The sequence below is a fragment of the Hydra viridissima genome, unplaced genomic scaffold, assembly GCF_058129835.1.
Source record: "Hydra viridissima isolate aposymbiotic clone 2 unplaced genomic scaffold, HvirCarnegie_v1 scaffold_7, whole genome shotgun sequence".
NCBI classification, from domain to species: domain Eukaryota; kingdom Metazoa; phylum Cnidaria; class Hydrozoa; order Anthoathecata; family Hydridae; genus Hydra; species Hydra viridissima.
The window spans coordinates 13,634,277-13,662,126 of NW_028324306.1; the positions used below are offsets into that span (position 1 = coordinate 13,634,277).

Sequence of the window (27,850 nt, forward strand, 5' to 3'; positions counted from 1 at the left end):
CCCTTCCATTATCATTTTTAATCTAGATTTTGAAAATATTCTGTCGTCTGAAAAAAAAATATTGCAATATCGTTTGGTTCCTCCTTTCTCAAATGTGAATCGAATAAATTAAGGCTAGATTTAACTTCATTTGAAATATTTAACTATCATCAATCACTTTCTCATTCTTTTAAAGTGGTGACCTTGAAAAGTTTTCCATTCCCTCTATTTATGGCGAATGTCAACTTTACATGCTCTTAACATTAAACAGTTAAAAGAATTTTTCACTAAATAAGAACTTAACAGTTAAATTTTAGAAAATAAACTTCTATATAATATAGAGAGCTAAACATCAATATGAATTATTTCAAAGTGATGCTGAAGTATGAGAACCACATTATTGCATAAAACCATCCATCTAGTGTGCAATATCGTGAGATGTTGACAATATTTAAAAATCGAGAATAGTCGACAGTTTCGCACTTTGATTGGGTTGAGTCAATTATATTTTAAAATCGATTTTAAGTCTAAAAAGCTGGGAATCACCGCATCAATAAATTTGAAAGGAAAACGTGTTAATCAATTAGAACTAACTAGATTTTGTATCTCAACTTGTTCTCTTCAGTGCTGACATTAGAAAAAAACTTTTCTCCTTAAATCTACTTAAAATAACCAAAATTTTTGTCTTCAGGAGTTTTTCTTAAAAAATAAAATTGCCTTTACGTCACAATAATCTTAGTCTCGTGGCCAGAAAATCATCTCGTTGTTGCTTATATTAACGAAGTTTAGTTGGGTCCATCAAATTCATTTAAATGGTTTAGAAAATTTAGTTTTCATCGCACTAATCCAAAGTTTTCAGATATTTAGTTTAACCAAGAAACATATGTATAATTTTTATCACTTATAATGATATCAAACAGGAAATTCAAAAACTATTAAAATCGCAAAATATCTAGGAAACTTTTTCCAATATTTGCAATATTTGCTACCTTGTTTATAACCCGATCAGCAAGTTGTCTTCCGTCCGCGATTAAATCTGCTTCCAATCTTAATGCTTCTTCATGAATTGCATATGGGAGCTCTGGATCAAATTTGGCAACCCCGGTTACTAACTTATCCACAACAAGTTTTATTTTTTCATACACAATTTCACTTTTAATTTCTTCAGTAGGAAGGACTGATTTACTTTCTGTCACACAACTCGAAATCATTTCTAGGACGTTTTTTATTTCTGTTGTGTCTGTAAACGAACTTTTGACAATTTCAAAAATAGTGTCTACATTTAAAACAAGAAACTTTAGATTAAAAATATCTGAATAATTTTTTTCTAGCAACTTTGATAAAATTCTTTCCAAATAGTTAGTCCTCTGAATCACATCCTCAGCAAAAACGATTACATCATTTACATTTGATGGTATGCATTCTTCAATGTTGTCTATTATCCATTCAGTTTTCTTTAAAACTTCTTTTTGCACTTCTTGATCTATGTTTTCAATAACATTTATTTTGCTCATGAAATAGTATGGTAAACAGTTGCTTTCAAAAGCTCTCTGCATTTGAACAAACAAACAAACGAGAGCTGTTTTAAGTGCTTCAGATGTTTCCTTCCACATTTCATCATGCGGAGGAAAATCTTCTGCAGTTTTCAACATAATGTTTTTTCCAATAAAAGAGGAAAGTTGAGTTGGGCTGATTGGTTTCAGCCATTTGTAAAACATCGCTTTAAAGATGAAGTAAACTAACTTTTGCTGTGGATTATACATAGAAATCAGCTTGCGTTCAACATCCGAAAATGAATACTTCCAATCGAGAGTTTCCGTATTACCTTTTTCAGCCGCAGAAGGTTTTGCAATGATATGACATGTCTGCGTGAGATCATCAATGGTACGGACATCGGGCCAGTTTCTTTTTCTTTCTTTCCATTCCGAAGCAACATCAGGCCACCAAAGAATTCGAATCAAGTTGACTAAGTCCATGGAAAGCTTAAGCACGTTTTTGTTTTTAATTTGGACTGTATATTCGGAACCAATTGATGCATTTGTAACTTTCTCAGATTTTGTAAGAGATATATTAGAAATTTTTTCATCAAAAAGTACTGCACAAGCTGTTTCAAATAGTTTTCGATTCTCTTGGAGCTTAAACTTATCTAGTAAAAAAGTTTTAATATTGTATGGACTTGCATAACCTTCTGCATTTACCTTTGTTAAATATTCCTCCACATGTGCTTTTGAAAGACCCAAATCGACATTATTTTTTAACCTTAAAATCTCAGGATGAATGCAAACATTGACATAGCCAATCTTGTCTAGGATGTCTTCAACGTGGTTTTTGAGTTCAGGGAGAATCTCTAGGAGAATAAATTCTACATCAGCCTCAAGCTCCCTGTTTAATCCATCGTCAAACTCAACACTGGGTTTAAAAACACGAGCGCTTGTAGAACCCTCAGAAGTACTTCCTGATATCGATATAATTTTGGATGCGTTTGGTTGACTTTCAGAGAACCATGTTTTACGAAATAATAATAACGTCTTTGATAACGAGTATGCTTTGTCGCAAATCTGCTCGTCAAGTTCTTTCAGTTTTTTGAACTTCTCAATATTCTCATTGAAGGAATCTATAATTCAAATAAAAACCAGCATTAAAAAAAGTAAGAACACTGTTGATCTCACCAAAGTTGTAAAAACCTTTCGTCAGAAGCGTCGTTGTTTCAACAATTTCAGGAATAAATATTACCCTTTTAAATCGTATTTTCGGTATTGAAATGTCGGAAGGAAAGAAACAAGGTGTGGTCAAAAAATTGCAAGCGGTAGAACAGCTTGATTGAGACAAAAATTTCTTTTTTTATTCCCACGCTTGGGAATTGCATGGAACTATTAATTTTTAATTAAATCATGAGTGAATTGTTTATTAATGTGATTTAAAAATTGCAAATAAAAATGTATTTTAATTTTAAAGAATTAAAGAAAAACATTAAAATAAGTTACACGGCGATAGAAAATGTCTATTTTTGTCAGATATGGCAATAACAAATTATGTAACAAAATTTTTTTGTTGGTAAGCTGAAAATATCAACTATGTACCAATGACAGAAACCAACCAAATCTTACTCATGCAAAAGCAGTATAAAACATTTGATGATGTTTGCCTCAGTAAGTTTTGAGGGAGGATGGACGGTTCAAATTGAAAGGAAGTTTTAATTGCGCATTATAGTTGGTAAACGAATTTGATGAAACTTTTTTACAAGACATTATGAAAGGAATTGTAGGAAAATTGCGCATACTTGGTAATATTAGTGTGCTAACCATATCAGGCAAATTGAAAATTAACAATCAGTTAATAGCTATAGTCATCTAAATTTTCAAAGGAACAGGTTTGATTGTTTGTAAATAAAATGAACCTAAGTATTTTCTCAGTCTACCTGTTTCTACCGTAATTTGAATTTTTCTTTCGTTTGCACGAAAAAACTAAACTTATGCTACGCGTTATACTAATATTATCACACTAAACTTACTAAAGTAAACGTTTATAAAAGCTCGCCAATGATGAAGTTTTCCAAAAAAAGCAAACTAGTTTATAACTTACAAATAAAAGGAGTTATTTTATTTATCAGAGTAGAGACCCAAATAACTTTTACACTTTTGCCGTTTACTCGGAATACTGTTCAGGCTACTCTGTAAAACTATGAAAGACGAGAAACAAAGACTTCATGAAAAATCAGAGTTTTTGGATTGAAACGGTTTTACAACATTATTGGAATGAAAATGATTTGCTATTAAGAAGCAATTCAAATGATAAAAGAAGTGTCAATCAGCAAAGACTAGGTCTTGAGAGTATGGGGGATTATAAAGATGTTCCAACACCAACATCTTTGGATTTACCACAATCATTTTTACAGTGTGTGGTCTAGCATCATTTTGTTATAATATGTCGATCTATTTACCGATTATTTCTGCTACTTTGTTGTTTTATACCTTGGTAGCAGTATAATTAAGGCACAATCAATGAGCCAGGTTTCATGAAACCAAAACAAATCTTGCCACCGCACATTGAGTCAAAATACCAAAAAAAAAGGGAAATGAAAATCCCTCTCAAACACTCAATTGCTAGGAACAAATGAATCGAACTGCGTAGTCACAAGTACCATCAGAAGCCGAGATATATTTGCTTTTTTTTAATGTTTAAAGAGTCATCTTTTTTTACCCCATTTCCATAGACTTTCTCTTTTCTTTTTTTATTACAAAAAAGGAGCAGATTTTGCTCGCTTAAGTGTCACTCTTGCAAGGTTGATGTGAATAAAAACAGTATAACATTTTATTTAAAGGTTTAATTTTATTTTCTGTGAACAAAAAAAGATAATTTCTCTCTGCATTTTGATATTAATTGCTACCCCTGAAGCTATGGATAAAAAGTTTTTTTTTTTTACTTTAATCATGAGTTCAACAATAAAAAATTAGATTTTGGTTGATTTGTTTGTATGGTATTTTTTAGACATTTCCATATGTAAATGAATGAAGGTAATCGAAAATGTGTAGTCTAAACGTGCAGCATTTCAAAATAACACATTTTTAAAAGTAAAGTTAAAAGTTTCATTTAGTCTATTTATACACACTTTTCACTCTACATAAGCACTACAGATTTCTCTTTTACAAAACTCAAAAATCACAACTTTGCTTGCTTTGACAGCCTACAGCCAGATTTAAAAACTTAAATTAAAAACCAACTAGAAAATAATAGTAATTTTGAAAGGTTTATTTCTAACTTTGATCAACTTCGTAACGTACTTGAGAAGTCTAAATTGCAAAACCAAGTTGATGCTCTCTGCTGCTTAATAAATTAGAGCCATACATATGATTGTCGTAATTCATCATTATAGCTTATACTTAATAACGCTGCAAATTTCCAGTCGCATTCTGGTCAGAAAGCACAAAACAGGCAAGTTAGTTATGCTTTCAAATTAAGTCTTTTTTAGAGACCGTCGATCCGTTACTGTTTATTGGATTGTCGGATTTTGCACCAAATTATCTTTGCTGATCGATTCAAATTATTTACGGATTGATTTGATTCAAAACTTATGTATCGGAAAATAGTTCGTTTAAATTTTTTCGAATTATAATTTTGGTTGATCTTTCGGATCTGATTGCAGTCCGAAGTTTTTTTTCGAATTGGAATCCGAACCAATAATATTTTTGCGCATTTATACGGATTCAGAATAAGGAATGCTTTTGAAAAAAGATTCATTTTTATTGTAGGATTTTTTTATGATATTCAAATATGCAGTGAAACCAAATGATTTTCATGTTAACAAATAAAAAACAATGTCAAAAGCACTCTGAAAGTGAATCATTTTCCAAATTTACTTCCTGGCCACACAATTTCTTGTATTTTGCTGAGTTGTTTTCTTTCATATATATCAACATCTCAACCTTGAGATGGAAAGATTGGTTCTTCTAGAGTTGTATATGTTCCCTGCTGTTGAGAAAACTCTTTCTAGTTTTAATGATGCAGCAGGTATGCAAAGGTACTTTCTGGCCAGCCTTGACATTATTGGGTAAATATATTGGTTTAGTTTCCTTAAATTCCGGTACATTTGTATTTGTTGCAACCGGGTTTGCATTCAAATACTCCTCAATTTCAGCTAATATAGCTTTTTCGGTGTTTGTTTTCCTCCAGGTTTAATGTAACCTGCACTAAACACTTACTTCCTCAGTTGTTCAGTGAATTCAAAGTTGTCATCATCCTAATCATTCAACATTGAAAGAGACGAAGTGTTTTGGCTGGCTAAAATTTCTTTTTTTGATAGTTCTTGCATAGCTTTCTTTACTGCAGTTTTGACTACTTCAATTTTTTCCCCCTAATTCACAAAGCACATGCTGTTAATGTTAGGATCCGTAAAAAAGAGCAATAGAGAATTCAATATTCATCAGCTCCCCTTTGAATCTTTTGTTTAGATCTTTATTGAAGTAGTGAGCAAGCTCTGATGACACCTCGTTTTTCGGCTTGAACATCTTGCTTGCTAATCTTCCTCTGATGTTTTGTAAGCAAGTAATAACGAAACAGAAGCTAACATTCTTTTTTCTGCTAATTTTGTCGGAGAATTCTGAGAAGCCTTTCATAAGCCTGATGAAAGATTGAATAGATTCCACTTTATTCTTTGTTAGTAAAAGATCTGTCAACTTAAAACCTTCAAACACAGAAGGGTTCGGATTCTTTAGAGAATGCATCATCGGTAGAAGATCCACCACAGACTCCTTTTGAAGGAGGTCAGAGTTCCTTAAGTTCTGGAGTTACTTAAGTCTTCGGCAGGATTAACCAAAGTCATAGAATTTTTGGAGGACTGATTAAAGTGACCTCATAATTTTAATAATTTATTGTTGAGAATTGCTCCTGAATGAATTTAAAAAGGAGAATGATGCATTTTGTAGATACATTATTTGCTGTAATTGCTCTGAATTGACCGTTGGTCGCAGTTTTTATCATCTGGGTGAATGCGTCAGTTTCTTTAATAAAAAATGGTAAGGTGTCCTCTATCATCCTTTTAGTAATATCAACAAGAGTTCTTATTTGATTGATGTCAGTGACTTTTCATTCTGTTTTTGGCAGCCTGTTTTGTATCTTTCCGTGTCTGAGTGTTGGAAGTGCTACAAGTTCCACCTGTGTTATTACCAATGTCTTCAAGATGCAGTTAGCGTTTTAATGTATGTAAGGTGTTAATATGTGTTGGTGTATATGTATGCAGTTGTTATTGCACTTAAGATCTTAATGTATTTAATGTGTTAAAATGACGCTGTTTTAAAACTGTATGAAAAGGGAGTGGAGTTTGTAAATTGTATTATTCTCAGTCAGATGGGAAAAGTAAAATCAAGTTCATAAAGAAAACAGTGACTCATTAGTGTCTCAGGGAAAGTTTAAAGAACTCCTCACACTTGGTCCAGGGTGTGGCGATGCTGGGGTATCTTTCTGTGTCTGTGGATATCTCCTCTTTTTTCCCCTTTCTTGCGTTTGTTCAAAATCTGATTCTTCAGAGGGCATGCTCATCAAAAACGACTGGAATTGTTGATTTTTCCTTTGTCTTTCCTTTCTAATTTACTCTTTTCAAATAGTTCTAATTGACTCTTTTCAAATAGTTCTTTAAAGGACTTGTGGTGCTTTCATTAGTCGTGTTTTGCCTTGAGCCTTACATTTGGCCTTGTTTTCCTCCACCTTGTTGAAGAATCCCCAAGTGTCAGATAGCTTAGGCATTTGAAAAGAAAAAAAAAATCATAAAAATGAGAGAAATTGAATTGTTTTTCGGATTATGTTTGCAAGATTGGATCGAACTAATATTTCAAGTTGTTTATCAAATTTAAAATTCGCAAAAACGGATCGGACTATTAATAAGGATTATTTTCCGGATTAAAAAATCGAAAACACGGATGTAATTACATTTTTGGTTTACGGACTTTTTACTAAAACTTGCCTCATTATTTTCTTAATATTTGCCTTAACAATACATGATGCATGCAAACGGTTTCAGAAAAAGAACGAATTATTCATAAGTTACTTGAAATTTTTCCGTAATATTTGTCTTAATAAAAAAATGATAATTTTGAGACATGCATGAAGTTTTCAATAAGGGAAAAAATTTTTTAAAGGTTATTTGCCTTTAATGTTGACAGGAAAGTTAAAATTTTTCAAACTAGTGTTTATCTCTATTTCTGTTTTTATTTCAGTTTCTATTTCTATTTTTTTTAACTAGAAGAAATATAACATTATAAATTTTATCAGACCAATCCACTAATTTTAGCAATTCGCAAAAGAATTCGATCCTCAAAAAAAAATTCCGCAAAATCTCAGGTAGAAATATTTTTAACTTTTAAATTAAAATAATTTAAAAATGGCTTACCGTAAAAGATGTTAGTGAGGAATAGTAAATTCGTTGAACGAATTTTTGCAGGTTAAGATATCCAAATAGGACTGGTTGAAAATAAAAGAAAGGCACTATTTCTGTGTTGTGTACTTTATAAAAATGTAATTTTTATTGGACCGCACCATTTAATGGTGGTGCGAACGGAACGCGATTGATATAATTCGCCAAGCGAATTAAAGTTAGGTTGATTTGTAAAAATTTTTCGGATTAATAATTCGCACATAAAAGAGAAATCGCAAAACAAAAATTCGTTAGTAGTTCGTTAGTTAATTCTCGGATTATGACTTGTGAAATATTTAACGGATGGACTTTTATAATCCGCAAAAAAAATCAAATTGACGTTTTACTGATCATACAAACCAAAAAATTTATCTAAAACTAACTGTTATCAAATGCAATATAACCGAAAAAATAATTTTAAATACATCAAAATCTGTGTGGGTATTTAAACTATGAAAAAAGTAAAAAGCAAGTATTGAATAATAAACAAAATCTTAATGTTTTTCATTGCAGAATGTTTTGATAAAAGACAATTTAAGGCAGTTTTTTGCTTCTCTCTTAAATATTATTAAGCAAAGCACAATATTCATTGATTATATTAAGCAAAGCACAACATTCATTGGTTATATTTAGCAAAGCACAACATTTATTGGTTATATTAAGCAAAGCACAATATTCATTGGTTATATTAAGAATCAAGTTCATTATTTTCTTCTGGAAATTTTGAAGCCTTCTTTGGCAATTTTCTTCTTTGTAAAAGTTTTTTTTTTTTGAACAGCCAAATATTTTGATAAAATGAATTACATCAAATAATAAAAGGTTATGTGAAGTAGATAAAGTGATTTTGTAAGCATGTAAACTTAGCTCAAAACAGCAAGACTTACATTAAAACACTAGCGTTTTATGCCATACATTACGTCACATTTACCTGCCATAGTGAAAGAATTTTATGCAAAAAAGAATGCAGTCGAGCATGAAAAGTCCAAAGTTAAACCTTTTCTCTCAATATTTGTGAAGGAAACTTTTTTAGTTTTAATTTTAAAATATTGGAAAACAATCTTTAATGCGAAGACGAATGGGGCGACTGTATTTCGAGCTATAAATATACAGAAAACTTATTATATTAATCCAGCTGTTTTTTTTTACATACACTGCGTTAAAAAAACCACTTAGTGTTGTTTCAAAGATTAAATAAATTATATTCAATAAATGTATTTAATGATTAAAATATGCATTACAAATCTTGTTCAAAAAAAAAAAAATAATTGAGGGTTAATACTCAAATAAGCTCATGTTAAAGTGAATCTAAGGAAAATTTTAATTACTCTTAACACAGAGTTTTACAAATCTAAGACTGAGTTCTGTTATGGAAAAATGAAATAATTCGCTGAATAAGTTTTAACCAGATAAGACTTTTTTTTGAAGTTTGCAATATCTTTATTTACAAGTTTCATCCTTGGCAACCTTAAAGTTAACATAGCAGCACGTTGTAAATAATACATCCTTAATCTCATACAATTTATTAGAAAGAAATCATTTTTCATAAACGATATGCGACTCAAAACAGTTTTAGGTGTTCTTAAAATGTGTTTTATGTAAACCTGCATCGTCAAATGTTTAACAGTTTTTAAAAACCAAAGTTGATCGATTTCTATTTTACGCAAATAAATTTAGAAAAGCAGAAAATGAAAAATACATTATAAAGAGAAAATTAACCTTCAGATTTTAAAACTTTTTCCATCTTTCATTATTACCAATTTATTTAGCAAACAGTCCAAGGAAATTGAATAGCTTCTAACCTATTCAGATCACCATTTGTATCATCTTTTGTTGCTTCGATCTCAGTTTCGTGTTGAATTTTCGCTTTCGTAGTATTTTATTTTTCCCTAGTACTTTTTATTTCAACATAAACACTCCCTTTGTCTTTACTTAGTTCGTGACATTGTTACGGGAGACTTTCTTGTTTACTCCAACATCATTCATAAATCGGATTACAAAAAGCAGTATGCTTTTATCAGTGCAATTAAATCGTAAATTGCAATACGATAAACATATTAATGCTATATGCTGCTTTACCTTTTTATCATTTTAAATTCAATTTGTTTTAAATGAGTGATTTAGTAGTTTTTTTTTTATTCCTTATTATTCGTTGTTAATGTATTAACAAAACGGAAATGCATAATATCTTCAACTAAAATTGACTATATTTTATGCTGTAAATCTAATGATAATAAAAATAGGATTATAATTTTGGATGCGTTTCAATAACAATAAGTGTAAAAAATGTAACTTTACTCTAAATTGAAAGATCTTTTTTTGTTGTCTTGAGCTATCGAGGTAAAGCCGCAGCAATTAAAAGATATGAACAACAACACTTAATTAAAAACCATTAAACACTGTAAAAGCTCAAACAGCTATAGAAATTTAAAACCAGTTGGTTGAAAAAGTTTTTTAGGATTTTTTTTCCATTCACAAATTGCTTTAAAGTTTGCTACAATTGGAATTTTACAAGTATTTATAAAGTTTTCAAACTTTTCAATTTTTACATCTATCATTTTGTCAAGTGTAAAATTAAAATTTTTTATATTTTTAGAACCAGGGCATCAAGTAGAATGGGAAAAAACACCAAGTAAAATTTTTTTAAATTTTCGGGACACCTTAATATCCGCACTCTGGTACGTTAATGAGCGAGAGTTCAGTAAACTCTCACTTGTAAAGGTCGTATAGAGTTCTTCATCAGTATCATCGGCCTTATCAAGTATTCCAGATACTGCAAGTTTTGCAGCCTTAATCATTATTTCGAACGCACCACCTAGATTAGATCCTAGTGAAGCGTTGAAGTGCCACTTGATTCTTTTATTAGCTGTAGAGTTGGTAATTTTACTCTTATGTCAGCCAGCCATTGACAAGTTCTTTTAGTTCTTGAGATCCGCCAACAAATTTGTTCAATTGTCCGTCAAAACTTCCAGTGATAATCCTCTTCTGTTCACCATTCAAAAAATGGCATCGAGGAATGAATTTGTATCTAAACTATCGGCTAAATTATCTCGAGATGTACTGCTCGTGATAGCTAACAGGTAAACAAGCATAAATATATTACTTTTCGTACCCTCCCTCTACCTTGCATAAAATTTGGTACACCCTGTGGTGGCTAAAGTGAAACGTTTTTTATATATTTATAAAAATTTTTGATATACTTTAGCGGTTGAATACTAATAAAAATATAAAAAAAATCGTTATATAAGCAGTTTTTGATTACACAAATTTATACAATTTACAGAGACATCAATTGATTTTCCTCTAACTAATTTTTGCCACTTTTTTGTATTTTGCATTTAAATTAACCATTCAACATTTAATGAACTATTAAAAGATGATGAATTAAATTGTCTCATTTTCTAAGAAACTAATCAATGCGCAAGTCTTACGTTTGCGCATGACTGAAGTATCCGGGACAAACAGTTTTATGATAAGTGATTGATTAGAACTATCTTTTATTGTGAAAAAACAAACTTATTCATTTAAAAAATGTTATCAAATCTCTTCAAATATGTATGCTTCAATCACAGTTTGAGTGCGATTTGTACACCCAGACCTTGAATAAAGCAACCATATTGGGTTTGGCTTGATGCACCAGCTATTACTCAAGTAGCAGCACTTGTATGGGCCAGTGCCAGCTATGCCAGTTCTGACGATCCATTTACGGTACATTAAAACTCAATGAATGACATGCCGGTGCTGATGTGAACCATTGTTGTACCGTAAAAGATTCACAAGAGCTGGTTTGCCAGATAGCAACTGTCATAAGGTTCTTTTGGGGCATCCCAGTCCTGGATATCCAATAACGGGCCGATACTTATACATTTGGTTGTTTAAAAAAAAAGCCATGTCTGAAAAAAAAAAGAGCCCTAGCTTATCATCTGCCCAGACCATAATTTAGTACTTAAGATTTTTTTATTTTTTAGTTTTGAAAATCCTAAGGAAATCTCCAGGGGGTAAAAGGGTCAATTTTTTTAGCATTTTGTACCATTTTTAAAACAGTTTGGAAGAAGTCTGAACTTTAAAATTTTTAATTTCTTTTTTAATATTTCTGTTTGTAAAGACCTTTTTAATCTAAATAAAACAGGCTCTATTCTCCAAAAAAAAAAAAGCTTCTAAAAACTGTTATAAAAAATCCTAAATTCAGGGTTTTTTGGATTTTATAAAACCCATAAATATTAAACAAAAATTTTTGAAATTCATATTAGTATGTTTATTTTCGATTAAGTTTTCGATGCAGTACAATATTAAATCCACTTTTATTCAGCTACAGGGTTTATTCTAGGAAATAATAAAAAGAGAAGGCCTGGGAATGAATAATAAGGGAATGATTAAATATATTTTGTAATGACATATTCAAAACCAAATGGTTTTTTCTGACACTAAAAAAAAAAGGAAAAAAAAAAAAATTATGAAACTACAAAAAACTTCAAATCAAATGTAAAATTTGTTTTAAATTGAAAATACAGTTTTAAATTGAAATACAGTAATCCGGCTAGCAATAACAGTATCGAAAACAGTCAAAATGATAAATCTCGAAAAGGGACTTTCCAGAATAACATCGAAATTGAGAATTACATCGAAATTGTAAAAAAAAGGAGCTGTATCGAAAACTCGAAAAACAGAATAATCTCGATTTTGTGAAAAAAGGAATAATATCGAAATGGGACTTTTCGGACTAATATCGAAAAAATGAATACATCGAAGTTGTTAAAAATATAGTATCGAAAGGAATAGTATCGAAAATCAGAAAAGCAGAATAATCTCGAAATAACCCAAAAGAGAATTATATCGAAAAGGGACTTACCGGATTAATATCGAAATTGTAAAAAAAGGAATAGTATTGAAAATTTAAAAAACGGAATTAGATCGAAATTGTGAAAAAAGGAACAATATCGAAAACGAACTTTCCGGAATAATATCGAAATTGTGAAAAAATTACGTTATTGATTGTTTTTTATTCTAGGCGGAGTAAGAGTAATTGGGAATAACTTAATACCGTTTATATATAATAAATTTATTCTAATAAATTTGAACAAATGTATGACATTCTAGTGTTCAAAATGTAGGTAAAGGGGAAACTTTTACTGAATCATTGAAAAGGTTCAATTATGGATGATATTGGTCCTCGACAATTGGGACAATGAGGTGTATTGCTTTCCTGGACTTGTTGAGTGCATGGCTGACAAAACAAAAAATGTCTGCAAGGCATTACCAATGCATTTCGTTCATTGACGGTGCAAACAATGCACTTCGGTGACTCTGTTGAAGTGGAAGTTGGCAAAGGAAGATTCTCACCAAGCTCATCCATTGAGTTTTCATCCAAAGCACTAAAATTGTTTAAATACTTCAAATACAATTTTCCATATTTCATAAAAAAAGACAGATTATCAAACAAAGTTAAGTTGATTAATTTGGTAAAAAAGTTAAAGAAGGTTGATTAATAAAAAGTGCTAAACAAAAACTTGGAAAATTATCTTACATAGCTTTGAAGCTTTGAAAGAGATATGATACTGTTGATAGGAATCTCTCAGTTGTCCAAACTCCGTCTCGAAGGTTTTTCTCAAAAAAACGCATTTTCAACTGCGTTAAAGTCGCGTTGGTCGCGGCGGACTGGGTGATTGCAGGCAAGCTGTTGAAGCTCTTGAATTGTATGCACTATTACATGCTGATTAAGCAATTCCATAAACTGCCAAAATCCTCTATGTTGATTACCCATATTTGTTTTCAGACGTCTTTTGAGACCTTCTGCATTGTTATTGGTTTTGTGATTCAAGCCATAAACAGTGAATCCTTCTGGGGTCATTATATTGAGACAATACCTCTCAAAATACCTTTTAAAAGCAAGTAGTTTGCTTTTGATTTCGCCACTGAATGTTGCAATCTCAATAACTCGAGATCCCCAAGCAACCAAGATCTTGTTTGCAGGAAGGAGACAAAGTGCCATAACTTTTCGTGCCCACTTCTTTACTAGAATTTGATGGCGGTATTCCCTCTGAACACCAAGAATTGCTAATTGCTTGGTGATAGCATTTTCAAAATGAAACCTAAAGATAAGGATTTAAAGGAGATCATTAATTGATAACAAACTATGAGAAACTTTGATAACTTGGAAACTGGGACAAAGTAATAACAAATTAATAACTTATACCTGCAACCATTCACCATACTTTCACTCCAAGTTGTTCTTTGAGCATTCTGTACTCCTCGTTCAAAATCTGAAATAATGGTGGCTGGAGAGAAATCTAAAACTTCTTTTATTTTGGAAAAAACAAACTTATATAGAGCCTCTGATTTGGATATCATTTAAGCACATACAGCTGGAACAGATGTGCCTCAAAGGTGAGGGTTATCAGGATCAAAATTCATCTGATCCTCATCTGGAATTGGATCTTCAAGGACTGCTGAATACTCAACAGAAAATATCAAGAGCTGATACCACTTGCTTTCCTCCATGCGTGGTGTCATGCTGGAACTACAATAATTGTAACTATAACTTACAACTGTAAATAAAAGTGTTCTACCTAACTTTTTTAATATATCAATTTTTTCGTCTAGGGGCTGTCCATTAATTACATCAACAAAACAGAGGAGGGGGGGGGGGGGGGGATTCTGAACTTTTTTGACAATTGTTGACAAAGGTGAGGGGAGTCGGTCAAATAAAGTTGACGTCAACTATGTTACTTTATTTTTTTTAATTTCATTACTCAAAAAAAGAAAAACTAGGCTGCGTTTGTAGCGTAGCGTCTTTATTTAGGTGGGGGGAGAGGAGTTATCAAAAATTGATGTTATTTTAGAGGAAAGGGGGTGGGGGGTTCTCTGGAAATTTGACAAACTGTTGACAAGGGTGAGGGGGTGAGGTAAAAATTCCCAAAGGTTTGTTGACGTAATTAATGGACAGCCCCCTAGATTTTTAGTAAAATGCATACATATAAATACATGAATGTTCCATCAACAAAACACACTTTGGCCGATGTCGCCTTGATAACTAGCATATGCCCAAAGAGCAATGCTACGTTGTCCTGTTCTGCAACTGATCCCAAAAAAATGTCTCCATAGCGATGGCATTCTTTTTCATTCAAAACTTCAGCAGCTTCTTTTGGTGATTTTGGGTTCAAGGGCTCATTTAGCCTTCTCCTTTTCTGAAGACTTGGGATAATTTGAGGAAAACTAATAGATTCAGAAACAACTGCAGGAAACTCACTCACAGTGTTTTGAAAAATTGAGTGCAGGTCTTCAGATGTTGCTTCTGCTTTTTTCTTCATGGTACTTTTAGCAAGCAACACTTCAAAGTCTGTTTTTCTTGAACTGCAACTGTGAACAGTTGTAACCTGAAGTTTATCTTCATGAATAAAAGCTCTGCCTTTGCAGTTCATTCTACTAAAAAAAAACGGCACTTAAGATGCAGTTTATCTTTATAAAGTTTATCTTTAGTGTATCCAAAATCACCAGACCAAAAAACTTTTGAATTTTTTCTTTATCCTTTAGTTTCATTATAATTTTTAGATAAATTCTCTAACGACATTTTGGAATATTGAGTTTCTTAAAATTTTCTTAAATTTCAAGTTTTCAATCTAATTGAATTTCATTGCACGTGCAAATTAAACTATTTATTGTGCGTGCAAATTACACTGTTAATTTATTATTCAGAAAATCACATTTTCAATGTTAATCGTTAAAACTAGCAAAAAGCAACCCGTAATACGGGTTATGGTCGGTCTGTTAATTTAAAGTGGCTGTTTTCCACAATTTAAAGTTGCGAAACCTTAACTGATACCTTTTTAGAAAAATGCCTTCAAATTGAAAAAATTTAACCATCTGTAAAATTAAAATAAAAAGTATGCGGAGGTAAAAAAATTTACCAATTATTTAACATTATTTGAGTAATTTTCAACTGAGATAGGTCATATCAGTGTAAGGCAGAACCATTTTCCTCGACATTACTAAGTTCAACACAATACGTTTTTAGTTACTGACACAAAATAACACTTCATCATGCTTTAAATTGACAAAAAAGTAAAGCTAAATTCTTGTCTATTATAAATAAACCATCAATTTTAATAAATCCCTAAAATAACTCATCAATGCGTCTAACTCATTACGCAACTAATTAGTTTATTTACTAATATGCGTAGTAAACATATCTGGACATAAGTGCCAATTTGTCTTAACTCCATTTTTTGTGAATGAATAAAATACAAATTTGATATTTATGTCGCATATTCCGTCTTGGCCATATAGCCTTCCAATCGTTATTTGTTGCGGTTTAACAGGAAACAACAATCAATTAAGTCTTAAATCCATTTTATGAGCCAAAAAATCTCAAAGTGGTTTTTTTACTATACTATCACATTTATACTTACAATGTACTATCTAATTTAGCTAACAAAAATGTTTTAAATTGGCTTTTAAAGGTTACGTTACGTTCATAGATTTTAACGTGACATAATTTCATGTTTGTAAACCAAGCTGACCACACCCGGGTCTTGTTAAGTCTGTTCAACACAGACCATTTTTATATATGGCCTCTTTGTTTCAATAGTTTTTAGTAAACGATAATTTGCTACTATCTACTAAAAATTCCTTTAGTAACTCGAAATTTAATTCTCTTAAATATTTTGACACTAATAAAGGACCTCCCTTCCCCGTTTTTGCCTTAATGGTGGTCAGGAGATTAGAGCTATTTTTATTAAGAGTAATCAGGTTTTTGATGAAGACCTTTTACCAGAATAATAAAATGGAAAACATTGATTTACATGTATAAGAATTTTTTCTTTACTCTAAAGTGTTGCAAATGCAAACTAAGCTAATTAATTAAACACCTTATAAAATTTAAGTAACTCAAAATTTGACAAATGCGCAAAATATTCTACAATATTCTCCTTGTTTTTAAAGGTTTTTAGTTGCGACCCCCGTTTAAAAAGATCCCCTAAGTTACGTACAACAAATTATTAGGCATAAAATAGAGAGAAAATAAAAAAAATTGGACTAATTGCATATATTTATATCATTTTAACTGACAAAAATTTACAATTAAAGGAAATCAGGTTTTTTTTTATAAATAGTATAAATGCGTCAATCGTAAATCTAAATAAAAAGAAAAAAGGAATTATAATACCATAATTACAAAAAAAAAAAAAAACAAAAAAAAAACACCACAAAAACTGAAAATCGATTTACCTATTTATAGTAACCCATTTTGACATGGCAGTCAATATCAACATTTATCGAAAATGTAACTATAAAATCTGTTTCGAAGTACAAAAGGATTAAAAATACTAATAATAAAAAAAATCAAATTAAGATATAAATTGCATTTTTAGCATAATGTTGTCTTGGCTTCTAGTCAATAAAAACAGTAAGCTCCAATAACGAAACTACCTATTATTTATTTTTAACAATAGACACCAACGTGAAGGTAAGCCAAGCAGTCTATCAACACAAAACATCACAACAATAACACATAACAATAGAATATTTACACCCTTGATCCTAAAATCCAGCGAAAATAACAACCCAAATTAAAATATGAAAGGCAAAACTAGAAAACCAATTTAAAGTTAACTATATTTATCTTTTTACTAAACATATAACTACATAAAAGTATATTTGCTTTTATGTTCAATATTAGTTATTCAATTACTTCAAATTTAGGACAATAAAACGCCCTAGATTTAAAGATCAAGATTGCATACTCTCTCATACACATTACGCTAAACATTAACAGACATACAGTACTGTGCAAAAGAAAGTAGCAACTAAGAATTTTTTAAAAAAATGCACATTTAAATAAATATAAGTAAATAATATTGAGTTTTTATTAAATTAAACTAAGATATTCTTTTAAATAAAACTATATTTATTTATTTTAGTTAATGATTTCGTTAATAATATAATTTTTTTATTAATATTTATTAGATGGTTTCAACTCGTATCATTTTTTACCCACTTGTAATGTTTGCTCATTTATTGAGGACAAGGATCAACACTAGAAATTGATCACATCAATCACTGTACTATTTATTTATTTTGTTTAAATTTATTATTGTTAAATATTTTTTGATAAATAAGAATGTGGCGAAGAACTTTTAGTTACTGTTGAGTTCTCGCATTAATTACAAATTTTTTCATCTAAAAAAATTTTTTTTTTTTTCAAAAGTTTTGTTTTATAATAAAATTACTTTTCAGTACTAATAAAATGCCAAAGATATCAATAAATGACAGAAATCGCATCATTGTTTTACATGAAGAGGGCTATAGTCAAGTTAAAATAGCCAAACATGTGAATTGTTCATGAGCCTCAGTTCAAAAAATAGTTAAAAAATATAATGAAACTGGTGATGTAGTGGATAACAAGAGGTCTGGTCATCCCAAGAAGTTAAGCCTATGTGATTAACAGTTTTTAAAAATAATAGCGCTGCGAAATTGCAAAAAAGTAAGCGCAGAACTCATTCAAGATCTTAAAAGAGCTAGTGGAACTTTAGTACATGCATCTACTGTGTAACGATCTCTAATAAAATCTGGATTAAAAGGCTGTGTAGCTATTAAAAAACCTTTACTACGCAAAGGTAATAAAGAAAAAAGATTAAAGTTCGCCAGAGAGCACAAAGAGTGGCAGAAAAATCAATGGGACAAGGTATTGTTTACAGACGAATCTAAATTTCAAATATTTGGGACGAATAAAAGTAAGTATGTTAGGCAAAGAAAGGGAGAGGCATTGAAAGAACCATGTCTAGCATCAACTATCAAACATGGTGGGGGGAATATTCAAGTTTGGGGGTGTATTTCAATAAAAGGGGTAGGGGACATTGTTAGAATAACAGAAAAGCTTACAGGTGAAAAATATAAAAATATTTTACATAATCATACTGTGCCTTCTGGACGACAACTGATCGGGGATTATTTTATCCTACAACAGGATAATGATCCCAAACATACTTGCAAATGAGTTAAAAATTGTTTGTCAAATCTGGAAGAGGAGGGAGTGCTTAAAATCATGCCTTGGCCTCCTCAGAGCCCTGATTTGAACATAATCGAACATGTGTGGGACTACTTAGACAGAAAGAAGATGGAGAGGTTGCCAAAGAATGTAAATGAACTTTGGAATGTTCTAAAAGAAGAATGGTATAATATCCCCATCACATTTATTGAAAATCTGTATAAAAGTATAACTAAAAGGCTCCAAGATGTTATTGTAAATAATGGTGGTCACACTAAATATTAAGTCTCTATGTATAGTTAGAAATTTAAATGTTTTTAATTAAACTTGTATTATATTACACAATTTAATAAAAAATATGTTTGTACATATATCTTTGTTTTAATTTCATTTTGTTTGACATTTTATCTTGAATATATAAAAATTCTCTTAGGTGCTACTTTCTTTTGCACAGTATTGTAATTATGTGTTTCCAGAATAATTAAAAAAGTCTAGACAACACCTAGCTCTAAAGCAGTAACACCGCCTGGCACTAAATGCTGCCAAGTCACACCTTTGCTATAAGTACACGGCTTGGCTGGCAAGGTTATCATTCTTGCTCAACATAATGCCAAGTCACACTACTTTGAAACATGGAAACAACATAATTTAAACATTTATACAACTATAAAAAAGTATAGTTTTATATAACACATATAAACACATTTTATAACAATATTAAATGACATATATTTATCAAAAACTATGAAGAAAAATATTAAAATAATGTTATTCATACAAACCGTGCTCACAACCTACAAACAGTAAATTTCGAAATGAAAATCTAAAGACTATAAATTAAGAATATTAGAAAATATAACATTATTTGTGTAACGCTTTTCACCTACCATACCTTGAATGAGATATTTATCAATTTTGAAAAACAAACTATTAAATGCTCTAGTTCTTCAACATGCAACATATAGTTGACAGTGCGAGAACCACGGTTTTTTGAGATATACCCCAACTCTATCAAATGTTTGACCTTGACTTTTATTAATTGTCGTTGAATAAGCCAATCTGACAGGAAACTGACGACGTTTCAGATCAAAAGGTAAATTAGAATCTGATGGAGCCAACTGAATTTGAGGAACAAAAACCTGTTTACCACCAGAAACACCTGTCAAAACCTCTGCATCAATATAACTACTTTGAAGAGCACAAACTTTCATTCGAGTACCATAGCATAACCCAGCTTTGAGATCTAAATTTCTAAGTAGTATAATTACACAACCAATTTTCAATTTTAAACAATGAGGTGGCATACCTGAAGGAGTTAAGCTGTTCAAAAACTCAACAGGAAAGTTATTTCTTTCATTAAGGTAATCAGTATCAATTTGATCAGCACTTGAATAAATTTTGACCTCACCCGACAAACATTCAAGCACTTCTTCATTGATTGATAATGAATCAACATTAGTTGGTGTTAAAATAACGTGTTTAGAATAATCATTTTGATCAGCATCTCCAAAAATCTTTTCAACAATTGATTCATTTTCTCTAATAATGCACTGATTTGGTATTTCAATGCATGCTTTAAAAGGATCCTCCTCTTTGACAGGTATTGTTCCATTCCCAAGTTTTAGTAGCCATTGGGAAAACTCACCTACCCCATCTTGTACTCTCATATTTTCAGTTAATGCAAACTTCTGCACCCATTGCCAATGCAAAGAAAAGGTAGGTTGTTAAAAGATATTTGCAACAACAACTTTCCTCCAAACGGAAAGTTGTTGTTGCAAATATCTTTTAACAACCTATCAATTGCTTTTAAGGCATGTTTAGGTATCATGGATGTTTCATCAAGCAAAAACAAACTAACTTGTCTTAAAAAATGCCCATATAAAGTTAGGAGTTACATTTAATGTGCTATTATCCAATATTGGAACAGGAAGTTTGAATAAGACATGCAATGTAGATCCATTTGAAAGAAGAGTTGCTGCTATGCCAATCCATGCAGCTGTAGCACATTTAAACTCCCTACTTATGGTTTCAGCAATCAAATAATTATAAGTTGAGGTCTTTCCACTACCAGCTGGTCCATCCATGAAAAACAATCTAGAATGTTGATTTTCTACACTTGGTTGCTCATTCAGTGCAGCATTACATACATTTAATTGATTGACATTAAGCAACAGTCTCATTTGATTGGCTTCGTCAACAGATTGTTGAACATTTTCATCAAAGTTTTCTAGATTTAAGCCTATAAACTCATCAATACCAGGCAGATTGTAATCAGCCAGCGTTTTACCACTTTGATTAACAATCTTCTCAATTTGATGAAGAGTAGCTTGTTCAGCTATTAGAAGTGGGACTGAGCGGTGAATGAAATCTTCCATCATAAAAGCTTTGTATGTATTCCAGAGATGTAAAGGATTGTCAGGTTCACAAAAGGTCAAAATAATTGAAAACAACTGTCTAATTAGCTTTGGCATACGTGTTATAACCGCCTCAGAAAGAGTATTCTGCCATTCAGTGTCATCTTGCAACAAACCTTTCAAAACACATGCTTCACAAAACGTTTCAAGGACAATACCATTAACAGTATGCACATCCTCCCAAGATGTTGCTTCTTTTGCTTGCAAAAGTAACAGTCTAAGGAAAAACAATTCTCCAGTTAAATTAACTATATACATTCTTACTATCACCTTATCACCACCCCTTTGTCTAACCTTCCATTTACAATGTTTATCATCAAATATAAAGTGATAAGGAATGTCTACATACAAATAGCAATGTGCTCTTTCATTTTCAGTATTCAACTTAAACCATGCTGTTAGGTGCAAATCACATTGAGCTGGACAATCTAAAGCCATTTGTTCTGCTCCTTCTCTAAAATACACTAATTGATTTTCAGGTAGATGAACTTTAAGGTGTTGAATAGTGTGTGACATGACTTATTGGAAACTCAAAAATTCACCACAATGCTTCAGGTGCACTAACATAACGACAATCTAAAAAATGTTTACTTCATCATGATTAATTTGTTCATTTATTAAAATATTGGCACAGTTGTATATGTATTTATAAAAATATTTAACAGCCTTAACAGACATGCAAGTTTCAACATTAATGTGAGCTTGATATTTCTTTGATAACCATGAATTGTAAGGTACCATGCAGCGGTTATCTACATTGTTACCTTTAATATTGATAACCAAACCATTATCACAACGTCTATAGCGTGGATAACCCTTATGAACTCCTACTGTGTTAGCATTAAATTCTTTAGGATAGTGTTTGCTGCACACCCCATCTTTCATGCAGGGAGAATTCAGATTCAGTATGCCACATGGACCGTGAATCATCCAAGTTTTAACGTCATAAAGGTCTCGATTAACAAACGGATCTTAAATTTCTGCAGATATTAAATTATTGATATCATGTGCTGTTTCAAGCTTATCATCATTTGCAAAGTGAAGTAAAATACGAACATGTGGCAAACCATGCTTTTGAAACTCAAAAACCTGAACATGTGTTACAACTTTCCCTAATACACCGTGCTTAAAAATGTCATTGAGAAGGTTATTTAATTTGAGTTTAAATACTCAAATAACCAAGTCAGGTCTATCATTTGCTGTCTAACCTGGATATAAATTTTCAGTTATCTCACGCCATTTTGAGTTGAAAGTGAAAGTAATAAAATGATCTGGTTTACCATACTTTTTAATTACAGCCATAACATCTTCAAAGTTTTCTTTTAAAGCTCTAGGACTTCCTACATAAGTTGATGGCAAAACTACAACACGCCCTGGTCAAACATTATCATTACTAAGGTTGTTTATATGTTTGTGAAAGACATCATACTGCTCATTATATGGCAAAATAATTTGTATTGGCTTTTAGTGAATGATTAAAAGCAGTGATTTTTAATAAAATTACCTATTTACCATTTTTAACAATAGACACCAACATGAAGATAAGCCAAATGTCTATTAACTCAAAAGATAACAAAAAAACATCACAGCAACAGCACACAACAATAGCACACACCATATGTTAATACAATATGTATATAATATAACTTAAGTAAAATAAAATTCATATATAAAAAAAACATAAGTAACAAAATTAAACAAAATGTTATTAAAATACATTATGTATTTTTAGAAAAATCTTTAACAATAAAGGCTTGAAAACAGCTAGACCTAAAGCAGTAACAGTTTGACACTAAACACTATCATGTAACCCTCTGTTAAAAGTATATCACTTGGCTGGCAAAGTTGACAAACCTTGCTCTACACATTTACCAAGTCACAACACTTTGAAAACACAGAAACAACATAATATAAACATATGTACCAACTATAAACACAATAAATGTGTTTAAATATGTATATAAGGTTAAATATATACCTTATATTCATATTTAAACACATTTTTAAAACGATTATATAAAACATATTAACACATACACAAACAATAAAAAAACACTTTGCATCATCATAAAAACACATTGATAAAACAACTATAAAGCACTTATTACCACATACACATACATATCAAAAAAGCATATATGCAAACAATAAACGTGTGCAAACAAAAACTTTAATAATGACGCGAGAAAATTTAAAAAGATTCAAAGTAAACAAAGTATATATTTACAAATAATACTCTTTACCTTCTTTTCTTTTTTTTCATAAGAACTGTAATGCTCATAACAAAATTTAACCTTTACATACAAAACATGTGACATACCATGTCAGTGTTGGCACAAAAGTTTAATTTATTTTTCTAAATTTTCAAAAAAAGAACAAAAATAGTTAATAGCATCACAGAAATTTCAATGTAGTAATAACCATTTTATGGAAATAGCATTAGTATAACTTTAAATAACATTCATACCCCTATTTTCCTTCTAAAAAATAAAACAACAAAAATAAAACTGCTAAAAGAAAAACTAAAACAAAAAAAATATAAACGATTTTAAAAATTAAAATCCTTTCCACTTTATCTAATAAAAATTTAAATCCTTTCTACTTTATCTAATAAAAATGTATATATAACTATTTTATATACTTACTTCAATTATAAGATGATCTTAACGATGATTATTTATCTTAATATGATTCTTTATGTAATATATCTAAACTAATAACTAAATTCTAAATCTAAACTAATAATTAAATTCCAAAAGGAAAAAAGTTTCAACTCGCGATCTTTTTCCAATGGCCGCATGCATTTGAAAAACGCGCTCTTTCAAAGCCTAGTAACTAATGACGAAACGACGTGGAACATTAAACGTTTCTGTAGGAATTATATTAAGGTGGTACTAAAGCTATTATTAAAATGTTAAATACTGTATTAAAAAATTGCAAATAAGAAGTTTTATATATAAAAAACTAAAATATACAAATTTTGAAATAATTTGTAACAAAAGTTTTTTTTTGCCTCGCTTACCCAAATCTAAAAACACAAAAAGAAAAATACGCAGAATGCAATATCTCAAGATAGGGTCATTTATTTGCTCAAAAACTTTACAATAACATTGGTCCCATATTGATGTAGGAGTTGTACAAGAATCATCTACTGTATCCATATAGTTTAGGAGTAAAGGCAATTTTACCATATTGAACCAGCTGCGGGTGCCAGGTGGCGGGACATATCAGACATTATTTCATGAACTATTTTGTATTAGAACCTAATTCTAGTACAACTCCTGTATATGAATATAATGAATATATCCTGAAAATTTCATTGTAATTGCACCTTTAGATCTTGAGATATTTAATTCTGCGTAATCGTGTATATTGAGAATTTTTAAATGGCAAAAAACACGTTTTAAAAACAATAAACTTTCCCAATCAACTACCAACCACCAATAGAATAAGCTGGTTGTTTTTCTTATTCATTTTCAATGTATATGTAACCTTTTCTTATACTTTTAAGGATTTTTCTTTGTTGTATTCCTTTTTTTGATGATTTTCTCCTCATATTTCTGATTCGTTCATTGTTTTTTTTAATAAATCCTTTATTCATAAATTGTCCCACAGGAATTTTTAAACGTTCAAAAACTTTGCAAATACCAGTAGCACCTTCATTAAACTGTAGTATTGCAGATGAAACTCCAATTTCCAAAACTTTTTTTTCAACAAAAATATTTTTGGGGAATTTTTTCCATATTATAGAATTTAAAGCTTCATTGTTGTTTTGGGTTTGTCTGTGTAAACATTTGGGAAGTAACTCATCACTTGAAAGATTATTAAAAATTGGGAGAAGAACAGCTTTGATTGACAATGATATATTCAATGTGGGTTTATATTTGTTTTGATTATTAAACCTATCTGTTTGCCACAAGCACCAGCTGTTTTTCGATTGAGGGCAGAATTAATGGCGTTCGATGGGATTACTTATACTACTATTATGAAATAACACAGCCCAAACAGATTTCTTCATTGAGTATAATAGTTTATTCTGCCTAATTGCCATTCCATAATAATTTTAAAGTTTATTTATAACGTTATCTGTCAATCTTCCTGCCCCATTTAATTTTTTTCTATCACTTAATATTTTTCCCTTCATACTTTGAAGCAAACTGCGGCATCGTGTACCTAATCGCTTCCGAACGTGGCCAACACATTCTAATTTTTCAATTGTTATCTCTTCGCCATATGGTTTAGAAGACTTGACTTCATTAAAAGATGAAGTGTCACCATCACCAATATATGAAGTGTAACGCAAACCATAATTTTTTATTGATCGAGAAAAAATTAAATTAGCACTAGCCGCCTCCATAGAACCTGAAGATTTTTTGTGATTTGCTTGGTAGATATGGTTTGTTTGCCAGTTCAGGAACCCTGGTTTGTTTTTTTTCCCTTTCCACATGGCACATCCTTTGCAATATTTGGATAAAACTGCTGTGTCTAAACACTTTCCATTTTCCCTTGAAATTAAAGTTACAACACCGTTCATCGACGAATACCCACGTTTTTGCCATGTACCATTAACTGAGACCAGGTAATTTGTAATGCTATTATCAAATGTATTGGTGGCAAGTAAACTCTTTGTTTCTAAAGCTGCATTGCTCATGCTTTCTGAAGCTGCATCATTATAAAAAGTATGCAATTTATTATTTATTAATTGATATCCAGGAAATGATAATGGTGTTGGCATGTTCATAATGTTTGAAAATGTACGGATTCCCTGATAACCTTGACCAATCTCACGAAAAGCTATAACTATTTGATAATTAATACAGCTTACAGCTTTTCCTAAACTAAGTTTATTTGTTTTCTGTGAGGTTTCAAATTCATATTTCCAGTCACAATTTGTGCAATTCAAACATAAAAGATATGAAAATCCCTTTCTCTTTTGGAAATTATTTGATAAAGTTACTGTTTTCCTACATTTAGGACAAAAAATAAATTTTACAAGCTTATTCTAAAGAATCGAAAAGTTTATTAGAATACTATAATCATCATTGTTACTAAATGAACTATTGCATTTTTTGTTTTTAAGTTTTCTTTCACTTGAACAAGGTTTTTCGAATTGCATTGTTTTATCATCAAGCTTGTTGTTTTTTGTGAATCTGTTACCTTTAAACTTCATCTTTTTCTTAGCTTTTAAAGACTTTGGCATCTTTAAAAACCAACTAATATACTTAATGAATGTTTTTATAATTCTAAATAAAATAAATAAATAAGGAACAGCACCAAACAATCAATTATTGTATTTGTAGTTAGGTGTCTGTTTCACTTTAGAATTTGAAACTTGAAGTCGTTATTTAATGAAAATAATGTGGTTTTAGCTAATGGATTTAAGACATTTTATCCAAAAAAGGGGTCACATTGAATCTTCAAAATCTTATTTTGAAGATTCAATGTGACCCCCTGTTTAATAACATGGATATATTACAAGATTTTGGGACAAAACCAAATCTTGCTTGGCGTTGCTAAGGCGAAGAAAATTTTATCATGTTTTTTAAAAATCCTATATATCTTAATATTATTTAAAAAACATATCAAAGTTATACATATTTGAAACCAGAATTGAATTCTATATATATTGAAATAAAAATCCCAAAACCTTTTTTTTTATGATTTTAGTGCTTTAGTACCACCTTAAGATTAAGATAAAAGTTTCTTTTTCAATTGTGTGATATTTTAAAACCTAGCTCTAATATGTTGTTTTCTTAAAACTTGGATACAAGAAAATCTAATTTTTCTTTAGACAGTTTTAGATCTCTCATGTCGTCATTTTACTTCTTTTTGATTGAACTGTTTCAGTTCAGAATCAGCACATGTACCATTGTAGTCTGGACCATTTGATGATGATCGACGGGACAAATTTTCAGTATGCTCCATTTCTTGACCTTCTGAAACTGACTTGTAATTATGATCCTCCAAATTATAATCTGGTTGACCGAGGACGATTCGTCTTGCTTTACTTGTTTTCAATCTGAATCCAAATAGGGTAGTGTATTGATCGTTTATTTTTACCAAAAAAGCCAAAGATATTTACAATTCAAAAATGATACTCATCTAAACGATTACTTTGTTTCCTTCTATTTATTGGAACAGCAAACGGCATGGAGAATTCCTTTTTTAACCAAACTTGTAATCCAGTTGATAAATCTTGATAAATTTTTGTCCTTCTTATATCCACCTTAAAAAGAAAACTGAATTAAAATATAACTTTTTTTAACCTATCATACAAGTCCACACAACAATATGCATTTTCAATAAAGGATTGATGATATAAACTACTTATGAGTATAAGAAAGTAATTTAAAAACTTTAGCTGATGGAAAAAAATAGAAAAGACATTAAATAAGTAGAAAAAATATATTAAGATTGTAATAAAAAAAAGCTTTTATAAATACACTTTAAAGAAAATTCTTTGGTGACCATTGCTATTGGTCTTATTTGACTTCAACCACAAATTTTAAATGCAATATACCCAAAAATAGACATATTATATAAAATATTTCTAAAAAGTAAATTATAAATACA

General features: G+C 30.5%; 2 protein-coding genes and 1 pseudogene across 4 annotated transcripts; all 3 read right to left on the reverse strand.

Moving 5' to 3' along the window:
• Positions 1-657: 657 nt before the first annotated feature.
• Positions 658-9,873, reverse strand: LOC149886225 (cyclic GMP-AMP synthase-like receptor). 2 transcript variants are annotated; one of them, XM_090093308.1, is made up of 2 exons: positions 9,602-9,873; positions 658-2,593 (listed from the first exon to the last, which is right to left on the reverse strand). In XM_090093308.1, the coding sequence occupies exons 1-2, from the start codon at positions 9,624-9,626 to the stop codon at positions 915-917; spliced, it is 1,704 nt and encodes a 567-aa protein (XP_089949434.1). In that variant the 5' UTR covers positions 9,627-9,873; the 3' UTR covers positions 658-914. The 2 variants fall into 2 exon arrangements, with proteins under 2 accessions (XP_089949434.1, XP_089949435.1); XM_090093309.1 differs by having other exon boundaries at positions 9,685-9,823.
• Positions 9,874-13,016: 3,143 nt separating this feature from the next.
• Positions 13,017-15,449, reverse strand: LOC145182484 (uncharacterized; annotated as a pseudogene).
• Positions 15,450-20,670: 5,221 nt separating this feature from the next.
• LOC149886226 (uncharacterized) lies at positions 20,671-23,662 on the reverse strand. Of its 2 annotated transcripts, none has more exons than XM_090094165.1 (2): positions 23,521-23,662; positions 20,671-21,853 (listed from the first exon to the last, which is right to left on the reverse strand). In XM_090094165.1, the coding sequence occupies exon 2, from the start codon at positions 21,791-21,793 to the stop codon at positions 20,717-20,719; it is 1,077 nt and encodes a 358-aa protein (XP_089950291.1). In that variant the 5' UTR covers positions 21,794-21,853; positions 23,521-23,662; the 3' UTR covers positions 20,671-20,716. The 2 variants fall into 2 exon arrangements, with proteins under 2 accessions (XP_089950291.1, XP_089950292.1); XM_090094166.1 differs by having other exon boundaries at positions 20,671-21,494; positions 21,627-23,662.
• Positions 23,663-27,850: the final 4,188 nt, after the last annotated feature.